The sequence below is a fragment of the Aplidium turbinatum genome, chromosome 17 (assembly GCF_918807975.1).
Source record: "Aplidium turbinatum chromosome 17, kaAplTurb1.1, whole genome shotgun sequence".
Classification (NCBI taxonomy): domain Eukaryota; kingdom Metazoa; phylum Chordata; class Ascidiacea; order Aplousobranchia; family Polyclinidae; genus Aplidium; species Aplidium turbinatum.
Genome location: NC_137488.1, coordinates 21,108,841 through 21,119,179, shown reverse-complemented (window position 1 = coordinate 21,119,179; position 10,339 = coordinate 21,108,841). Strand labels below are relative to the sequence as shown.

At 40.9% G+C, this 10,339-nt stretch overlaps 1 protein-coding gene across 2 annotated transcripts; it reads right to left on the bottom strand.

The window, feature by feature from the left end:
* Positions 1-385: 385 nt before the first annotated feature.
* On the bottom strand, positions 386-6,916 carry LOC145786936 (hatching enzyme 1.2-like). Of its 2 annotated transcripts, XM_082598678.1 has the most exons (9): positions 6,727-6,916; positions 6,299-6,400; positions 5,847-5,918; positions 5,231-5,380; positions 4,894-5,013; positions 4,158-4,321; positions 3,302-3,437; positions 2,302-2,434; positions 386-907 (listed from the first exon to the last, which is right to left on the bottom strand). In XM_082598678.1, exons 2-9 carry the CDS (start codon positions 6,339-6,341, stop codon positions 823-825), a joined length of 903 nt encoding a protein of 300 aa, XP_082454804.1. In that variant the 5' UTR covers positions 6,342-6,400; positions 6,727-6,916; the 3' UTR covers positions 386-822. The 2 variants fall into 2 exon arrangements, with proteins under 2 accessions (XP_082454804.1, XP_082454805.1); XM_082598679.1 differs by lacking the exon at positions 2,302-2,434.
* Between the last annotated feature and the right edge of the window lie 3,423 nt (positions 6,917-10,339).

Sequence of the window (10,339 nt, the reverse complement as noted above, 5' to 3'; positions counted from 1 at the left end):
CACTTCGGTAATTACAGAAGAAAAAAGAGCTATAGCAGTGGTGAGAATCAAACCCACGTCAATGAAATGACTAGTCTACCACCGCCCTAACCCTCTGCGCCAAGCCAACCGATAGCAAAGCGATGACTTAATTTAGCTAGAATTTGCGTTTTTCCTTTGTTCTTTCTAAACGCAACCTTGATGACGTCATGAACAGCGTAGCTTCTGATTGGTTCGTGCTGGATTGGATATCTGCATGTTAAAGTGCCTACCGCAGAATCGGTCACAGAGATTAACAGAGTAATGTTTCCGCTTGTTAATGTTAAAGGGCTGTTACTTTCAAACTATTCTTCCATTGAGTAGACCTACCGCTAAAATATATTTCAGTAGTTTTCTTTTACTGCACTTTTGGTATTGTATTTTATCGAATCATACTTCATATTCTAACAGCAAGCATAGAAAACAAACAGATCAAGTATCATGGATTTTGTCACCACGACATTAATTAACAACACTGTTCAACATGCTTGTGGTCTGTTATAGCCGGTAAACCCATTACACATGACCACAAAATTAACAAGAAAAAACGAAAAGAATGAACTCTAAGAAAAAAGTGTGGGTTTCAAAAACGAGAAATTAAAATTTCTTTCTTGTTAATTCTATGGTCATGTGTAATGGTTTAGCCTGCTGTTGTAGCCACAGACTGTCAGTGATAGGCTTACCATTGTGTGCGTAGCCTACACAATGTCGCGTGGCCTAGAGTTTAATTGTGAGGTTTCAAGAAACAATGAGGTCGACAGTCGACACTGACAATGACATCACAGATCAATTAAGGAAAAATATTCAACAATTGTGCATTCGGTTGATCTGTTTGATATCTTCACTGGAAAGTCCTTCGGTCTGTGCCTGGACGGGTTGTCCTGAATTCCTGAAAAAAATCAGCAATTAAAAGTTAGCAAAAGACATTGTTCCGTTACCCTTGCCGCGACAAAACCAGCAAATGAGTGACACAGCGATGACAGAGCGTTGACTCAGGTAGCCACTTTAAGTCGGCAGCCGTGGCCGAGTGGTTAGCGCGTTGGGCTCGCAGTCGAGAGCCTGCATGTTCGACTCCAACCACCCGCACTTGCTGTTGTTTCTCTGGGCAAGAAACTTAACGATAATTGCCTCTACCTAGTGATCGATTTCGAGTAATGGGTAGTACCAAATTGAAGTCATAAGTAAAGTAGACAACCGGAAAACAGACATTGCCGTCGGCTGCAGCGTGGGTCAGGTGTATGTCGGAAGGCGTACACCGATGCATAGCGCTCAAGTCCGCTTTCCCGCAATGCAGGATAAAGATAAACAAACAAACAAACAAACAAACAAGAAAAAATTCAGCCATTATATCTTAGGATGCTGAGGAAGAAGATCGAATTTTGTCAATCAAAACTTGATTGATTGATTTGATCTTTATCCTCGGACTGAGCTTTTTTGAGAGCTTGATCCTGGCAGTTTCGCATACTTGCAGAGGCTTTGAACCATTGACGCAGGCCCGGTCGCGAAATTTTTTCCCCTGAACTTTCTGTGTCATTTGCATATTTCTGTAACTTAGGCTAAGTGTAGCCATTAGTCTACTGGTTACCGCGCGGCGCGTTGACTGTTTTTACCGATTCATTTTTTCGCGCGGTTTTCAACGTAAGCAGCCAATTTTCCCCCTCCAGGTCCAAATCTAAACATTGAACTTGAAAAAAACTTAGCCTGGAGACACTGATACACCAAGTCTAGTCAAGTTTTAAAAAGTTGACAAAAGAAATTGATTCTGGTCACTCTAAAAGTAAAATTTTCCGAATTGATTAAGAAATAACCCTAACCCATTAATCCTAACCCTACGTTTTTTGAAACTTTTGTGCAGCGCAAAAATTAATTTAAAGAAAAAAAAATGATTTCGATGGGCGTCGAACCGTTGTCCTTACGAACATAGTTATCTTTACGAACACGAACATAATGAAACCACTCAACTAAACAAGCCAACTAAAAATGTTTGCATTCACACTGTATTAATACAAACTCTACGCGAAGTAACAGAAAGTTCGTGGGAAAAAAAATTCGCGTCCCGGTAACCGAGATTGACAGTTTGGAATCGATGTATTTGTTGACTTTTGTTAACGGGTATTTGATGAAAATACATCGTTTTCTTTTAAACTATTTTGATTTTTATTAATTCAATTTCAAGAAGACTACCGGTACACCAGTAACTGTTCAAGTAGACTACTAAGTTACCTGTTGTCACACAATGCCACAATACACGCAAAATAAAAGAATTTATAAACGCAGACTCACTTATTTCTTATTGTCGGCTTGCCATTGGCTGAAAAAGCGTAGCCGTCATATTGCATCACCGATCTGACGTCATACTGGGAGCAGAAAGAGCTAATAAAGTTCTTTCTTCGTTTCAAGAAGTTGCTTCTATCAACTGAATAGAAGGAAGTGATAGTTGACTTTAAAACGAGCATTCAGTGCCTTCACCACCAAGTGGATCTAGCTATAAATGGTAAGAGCCTTCTACGACGATTGAAAGGACACCAGTTCGACACCGATCAAGAGCATTCGGTTTTGTCTTTGACAAAACTCAATTGACATGCCTGAAGGTGGACAAGAAGATTGGCTTCGTTGCCTTCCCGTCCACTTAATTCAAATATTTAATCACCAGGCTGTAACAGTCTGGCTCTAGGTATGATGAAAAAAATCTTCCTCAAATTTCTAATCTTAAACTATTGTTCATGAAAACTTGGTACTTGACCTAAGAAATATAGAACTACAAATTGTCTCAATCTAATGAATTTTGCAACAGAAAGATTTGGTGTCGAATGCATCGCACCAGTCTGCACTGATACCGTTTGTTTTGTAACGGGCAACGCAGGTCTGTGATGTTCTCAGGGCTTTGCAAAAACACATTCTTAGTATACTGTATGTTGCCAACGTATACCTTCTACTCCATGCTATAGAAGTTGGTCACCTTACTGCAAAACTACTGTAAAAATGCGGGCTAAGATAATTTTAGTTCTTGTTTGGTGAACTTTCGTGAAATGGAAACCCTCTGTTACCAATCTTCACGTTACTCATATTGTTACTTTTACGTCGTTCCAATTTCTCCGTTCAGCCATAAGCAACTAAATTTTGCGGTGGCAGGTGCAGTCGCTGCAACTGCAAAACTGCGACAACAGTATCTAAAAATTGAAATTTCCAACGAGAGCGTTTAAACCAAATTTGGCGCGATCAACGTTATTGCCAGTTGCGTCACAATGAAAAAGGCGCAATTCAACGCCAATAGTTTTCTGACCTTTCGCAATATTTTTGTAAAGAATCGTAACAAATTGGTCGCGGTCGGGTCGCGAATGCTCGTGCCAGAATCCGAGAGCGTGCATCATCTCGTGGATCGCAATGTCCTTGTACTCACATCCCTCTCCAAGGAAGATCTGCAAAGAATTTGACGTCACAATGAAAAAGCTTACTTGCTGATCAATTACGCACAAGGTGGAAAGCTTCTGCGTGACGAGTTGAAAGTTAGAATCTTTCCCCATCTACATACGTAAGCGTAACCTTGGCTACCCTACCGACGTCAGACCTTCCATGGTCCAGACCACGCCATAGGGAACTACTGTACAATAGACGATCGTGGAAATATAATTGAAAACATTGGTGGAAGCCATGTGGAGTGGAAGGGTCACTTCTGTTTCCAACGATCGTGGTTCGGGACCCAAGCAAGAGAGCCACTGAGTTCCATCTATTGCAAGAGCGACCTCGCAAAGGTCTTTAATTAGTGACGAAGTTCAATGAAAACTGAGGTTTATATGGAGATTGGCCATAACAGCAAAAACGAGAAGGATCTATTCTTTTATAACAGATTTTCTCATGTATTTTTACACAAGTAGTGAAAGGACATACATTGCAGTATTTTTTTTTGTTTCACTATAATTCATATTGGTTTTAAATATGTGAAAGCAACCACACCAAACTAAATCGTTAGTGAGACTGCCTGGGAGACATATGAACAAGTTACTGATATAAAATGAATCTATTTCATTGAACACATGCAACTCGCACAGCGCACAGCTGTTCGATACTTTGTGAGGTTGCACAATGACCTCGATGAAAACATGTAAAATCATATTCATAAGTGACAAAAGACTTCGTACTTTTTGTGGCCCTCCAACACGGCCCACATAAGAAGAGCATTCATGTCCACCCACAAAAACAAGATAATCAACTTCTGTGGTTCTGGGTACGAATCTCAGGCAAGTTGTGGTCGCAAAGTCATTGATGGCTTGCTGGATCACTTCTTGCGCTTGGGAGTTTCCCACTGCAGAAAAATAAATTGTTAAACTTTATTACGACATAAAGATTACGCGGCAAAACAGTGAAAAGAATTCTTCTGACGTTCCAGAGAGCATCGGCTCGACACCTGTCGAAAGCGTACTACTGTGTCTTGTAGGATGCTCATTGCTCAATTAATAACATGCTAGAGATTGATTTGACTACCTACATCTTCAGTCTCCGGACCTCTGGATGGAATTAAATCCTCATTGGACTCACTGAGGTGTTAGCAATGCATATTTTCCAAGAGATTTTCTAAACTTTGCTTGTTTTGTTAACTATCCGAGATGGTCCAGCGCTTTAACCGACGTTGTGGAGAATGAAGATGATAAAGTTGATGCGTTCATTTAGTGTTGCCAGGTCGATAAAAATTACAAACAATGAACTTTATAAGAGAGCAAACAAATGATTATAAATTAATTTCTTGCGTTCTTTCGGTGACTGTAGACTATAATTATCACAAGATGTTGAAATATGGTAATTAGCTTTCATTGCCGACGTTTCGTCAGTCAGCACGATTGACAAAACGTCGAAATGATGATAATTAGAATCACCCACTTAGCGATGGCCGGATCACGTACGGGATGAGGTAGGTACCGTCTGGGCCAGGAATGTTTGTCCACCGAGATCTGAAACGGGACACGGCTCTATCCTCACTTTGCACCGCAGCGTCCTTTCCTGGTGGTATCAATTGTAAAATTAGTGCTGCTACATGGCGCTATACCACATTTTTTCATAACAATCGACTTGTTACTGAGCGCCACCTACCGGATATGCGTAGTTAAGCAGCTGAGTTCGTTGAAACCTCAACACACCAATGCATCTCAGATACATAGTTCTGTCGCTATGTAGCACATGGAACGCTCGAACTAGTTGCTATGACGTGAAAACCCACCTGTGAGTATGACGTCACCTTCGAATAGTCTTCTCGTTTTGCAACGACAGGAAATGACGCAACCGCGAGGATCGGTCTGGAATCCTAGTTCACACGTTGCTAGGCAACGCTTCTGGTTGAAAGGGCAACCACTCGTGACTGTCTGGTTGCCTGGAAACAAATGTCATGACAATGATTGTCTACAGGGGTCTTTGTGTTCGGACTGAGGAATTTTCTGGAATTATTCCATCACAAGGTGACGCTTAATGAAGTGCGCTACCAAGTGCACACCTCAATAGTTAAACTAACGCCGCTCTTTTGTTCCTATCAATGACAAAACAATCAGGCGGGGGCGCACAGCGATGTCGCATATCATCTATGACGTCATATTAATCAGACTATCTTACTCAAGCACAACTGTGGCTTTTGGCATCGAATTTTGGTTGAGTAACTTTCGTGCTCTCCATTAAAGTTCCAGAACATTCAAAGCAGTAGCTTCCGGCTTCCACTTGAAATTAATTTAGTGATTTCGTGTTTGTCAAGTAACAAAAAGTTGAATCATTTCAGAACAAATCCACCCATAAATATTTTCATCATTGCGTGAAGTGCAAACGCCTCTTCAATAGTGTAGACTCACCTTCACTCTCCATTCTGTCTCTGGCCAACAAACGAACCAGGAAGTCCTCAAGTGCAGGTTCATCCGCGATGCCTGCGTGTTATAAAATATCGTTAAGTTTACATCAACAGAAGTAAATTTTCTGGTGGTGTGAATGTAAGTCTGACACCAACCGAACATGAGGGAGTGATGACGTCATTGCACAATATCAACATTTCATATCCGGATAATTTAAATCTGCGACTTCAAACAAAGCAGGCGGAGCGATTTCTTTGTTGTTACGTCATCAATAGTGCGGATAAGGTGGCCGAAGTAGGATTGCTCGAAAGAGACAATTTTCGAAATCAAATTCTTTTGTTTGGTTTTTAGTGAAAAATCCATTTTTCATCAAAGCAAATCGGTTGTGAACAGTTTTAGATTAAAACACAAAACACAAAATAGTTCTTCGTGTTTGTTTTAATTGCGGCACTTACCCTGAGTGATGACAGCGAATCCAATCAACAGAGATACGAACATTTCGGTTATCCGTCGGGTAATCGTCGCTTATTCGTACAAGCAATCAACCAACAAACAATCTATTGTTAAAAAGTAATTATTTGTGTTTGGATGCAGATGACAACTGTCGAAGGCCGAAATTACTTTATGAATAATAATAGCAATACATTATTACATAACAAGTTTACAAATTTGTTTTTTTAATAAACAAAAAAAGTTAAAAAAAACCCTATCTACTTCAAACCCAGTGACATCATAATCATCAACACTGCATTGCTGGAGACGTCACTACAAACCGCTATCAACCTTCTTCTGACGACTATGGCAAGGTTGGCTCAACTGAGTTAACGGAGGATCAAAATTTGCTTATAAACAGCGCTGCTTATTGCAACCGACGTTGACTTACGTTTAAAAATCGTTTTTTCATTCGTTGCAATAAAACTTCCAATGCAGATTTCATCTCCACATCAAAGCAGCATGAGGAGCAACGGCGTTTCAGGTTTTGATGACTTCCTTCCCTGCATCCACTCTTTGATCAGAAAGTGAAAAGATCATTATCACATCCCTAAAGGTAGGAAGTGGACCATATCGCGACATCGCATCTACAACGCTGTGTGGTTGATAATAATTCAGAATAGTTTCCACTACCAGCTTCATTGTGATGTCACACTGACGCGATAATAATCGAATGCTTCCACGATCGTCCTGATGCGTCATCAGCGATGTGTTTTTGAACTTAGGTACCGACACAAAAAATATCGGAACACATGCTCAATCATTATGATGTAATAAATAACTCTTTTAACTAGAGTGTAGGCGTTCCTGCTGTGAATCACAACTTATCTCCGCCAATTAAAGCAGGATATTGTGACGACTTTCCGGAAGCTAACTTTGACTGTCATCCAATTTGATCGTTTGGAAACCTCCACTTAGCTCATTGGAGATATTTGAAACATTGCGGATAGCTCACCACTCCGGCAGTTTTAGCACTCTGGCAAGGTGGTTGAAAGTATCCAAATGTGGTTCCTTGCGTACCCTAAATGGAAAAATCACTACGCTGCATTACTTATATAGTAATAAGTAGGGCAAGTTTTTATTGCATTAAAATCGTGAAAAATTTGCACTTAATTTTAACAAAAGTTGCAGTAAAAAGTTGCATTTATGCACAAGTATTTTAAAATTATTAGAGTATGAGATACTCGAAAGGTTTTGTTGTATAACCAAACAACTTAGGACTTTCTTTTCTGTACGCTATCAATCATGCACACATTTTTATATTCTTGAGATTTGAAACCTACATCACAGCATTTCGCTGTCAGCTCCTGCAGAGCTGTCAAATTTAAACGACAGTGATTTACTCAAGCGATCTATTTACATATAATGCCAAATATTTCTTTGTTAAGCAAATCAAAGATAATAGAACCATACTAGAAATAGTTTTATAGCATGTTTTTTAAATCACACCTTTACAGTTTGTGCAATACTTGATAAAAGTTGCAGTAATAAGTTACATGTAAAATATAAATAAGTTGCAAAAAGTTGCACTATAAAATTCATACAAACAGCTTAAAACATCCTACTCCATAAATTCTGAGTATTTAGGAAGCTGCCGGAAGCTGTAAAAAAAGTTGCAGAAGTTGCAAAAACTTGCCTTAAAATAAGACGTTCCCGGCTACTGTACGATTTGCTGCACTGAGGAGACCTTAAGGTAGAAACAGTGACGTCCTGTCTCCAGTCAATAGTCATATAAATATATAAAAACATGTAAACAGATGTCGCATCAATCCCCAACATAGTGGTCGGTAGGTTGGTGTGTCCTTTGCTGCTTCTGGTAGACCCGGGTTCGGTCCCTTGTCAAGTAATGCTAAAGACTGAAATCGGTGATGATTGTTTATCAAGGAAACCAACTTTGGGTTGGGTTGCCGGACAATGCGTTGTTTCAAGGTCTACACAAGTTGAATCAATATAAAAACCGACTGATTTCCCGGCTAGTTAATGTATTTAGTTGAGAAGATGCAAAGATCAAACTCGCAAGTGGTAATGAAGCCTCAGCAGTTGCAGAGCGACAGAAACGACCATGATATTTCGTTGGAACGCCCTAAACCCAAGGTCATATCAACATTCCAAGCTCAAACTCTGTAACTTCGTTACGTTTCTGCAAAAATAAAAGATTTGTTTTAGAAACAGCCCTCGACAAAATATGCGTCGCTTTTGCAGGTCCACTGTTTTCAATCGTCTGACTTCCATGTAAACGATCAAAGTTTTCTTTATGAGAAGTGAAAAGAAAGTCTTTACTGCATCACGTGACTAGCATGCGGTTGGTTGAGGAGATCAACAATTCCAGTGAAGAAACCAGCCAGTAAAATCCGTCCTTTTTACATTGATTCGATATCTGCAAATATTAAATCAATGTAAAAAGACGGATTTTGTTGGGTGGAAACTGCGTGGGTGAAACTTTTGTTATGTTTTTCATTTTCGTTTAAGAAGAATCATTCAGAAATTGAAGAAATGGACAAGAGTAGACTGTGGGTTTTTGCAAGCTCGACATTTTTTTGTGCCATTTGCAAAGCATGGTGAGGAAGAAGAGAGCAAAAGCATAGAGGAAACCACGGAAAAAAAGCAAAATATGAAAGAAGGATGAGAAAGGATGGAGAGGAAGCAGGAATAGAAAGCAGCGAGAAAAAAGAAAAAAAAAAGAAAGGTACAGGAGCTATTTATATCCATTATGAAAATGCATTAATAGTGAAAATGCAGAAATACAGGGTGACCCAAAAAAAACGGGCCCCAACTCTAACTAGGTCCCGTTTCTTAGTGTTTTGTCCAAATGAAATGAAACTTTGGTTATAACTAGTTTATTATGTTCAAAACACTAGGGTCTTTGGCCTTTTTTTCTTTGTTCTACAGCATGTGTTCTAGATGGCCTCCATTTACCTCCGTGCATTTGTTGAGGCGCAGCACGAAGTTGTCCATGACGTTCTTACAGACTGACTTAGGAATGGCTCTCATGTCCTCCCTGATGGCTTCCTTGAGTTCCGTGATGGTTCTGGGTTTCCCTGCGTACACTCTGTCCTTAAAATAGCCCCAAAAGAAAAAATCTGGGGGGCTTAGGTCCGGGCTATGGGGTGCCCACTCAAAATCAGTCTTGAGACTGATCACTCGGCCTCCGAAGTTCTCTTTCAGCCAATCTCGGGACAGGTTTGAGGTGTGAGAACTTGCCCTGTCTTGCTGGAACCAGAACTTGCTCATGAGCGACGGGTAGAGGGTCTGGAGCTCACTCTTGAAGGTTTTGAGGACCTCCACATACCGCTCCTTGTTGACCGTCACTGCTGCGCCAGATTCTTCGATGAAGATTGGTCCGATGAAGCCTCTGACTGAGATTGCAGCCCACACTGTGCACTGAGGAGAGTGCAGAAGCTTGGTGGCTACTTCAGTGGGTCTGGAGGACCCCCAGAAGACATGGAGTTCGCCTTTCCGTCAAGATGGAAGTGGGTTTCATCTGAGGTCCAAAGGAGGTTAAGGCAACCTGATGTCTCCTCGATCTTCTCGAGCATCTTGACTGCCATAGCGCTCCTCTGCTTCTTGTCTGAGGCTGTAAGGGTCTGCATCGTCTGTATTCTGTATGGGTGGCAAGCCCTGATTCGTTCATCAGCACTCTCCTGCAAGTCTCACAGGACATACCGAGAGACTGACTTCGTTTACGCACAGAGCGTTTCGGACTCTGCTGGAGAGACTCCCTCACACTTTCGACCAGCTCGGCTGTCCGCTTCTTGGGACGTCCCGAGTGGCCTGGACGGTTCTCACTGGCAGTGTTGAGGTTCTCCACGGTCCCATACTTCTCGAAGTGGTCCACCCAGTTCTGAATTCTGCGTTTGGATGGAGCATTTTCACATTCGAACTGATGCATGAAACTGTGCTGGGTTTTCTTAAACGAGCTTGTTTTGCAGTAAAATTTAACACAGTGTATTCTTTGTCCCAGCTCCCACTGGGGTCTTGGTGTACTTACGGTTGTTGATTCTGCC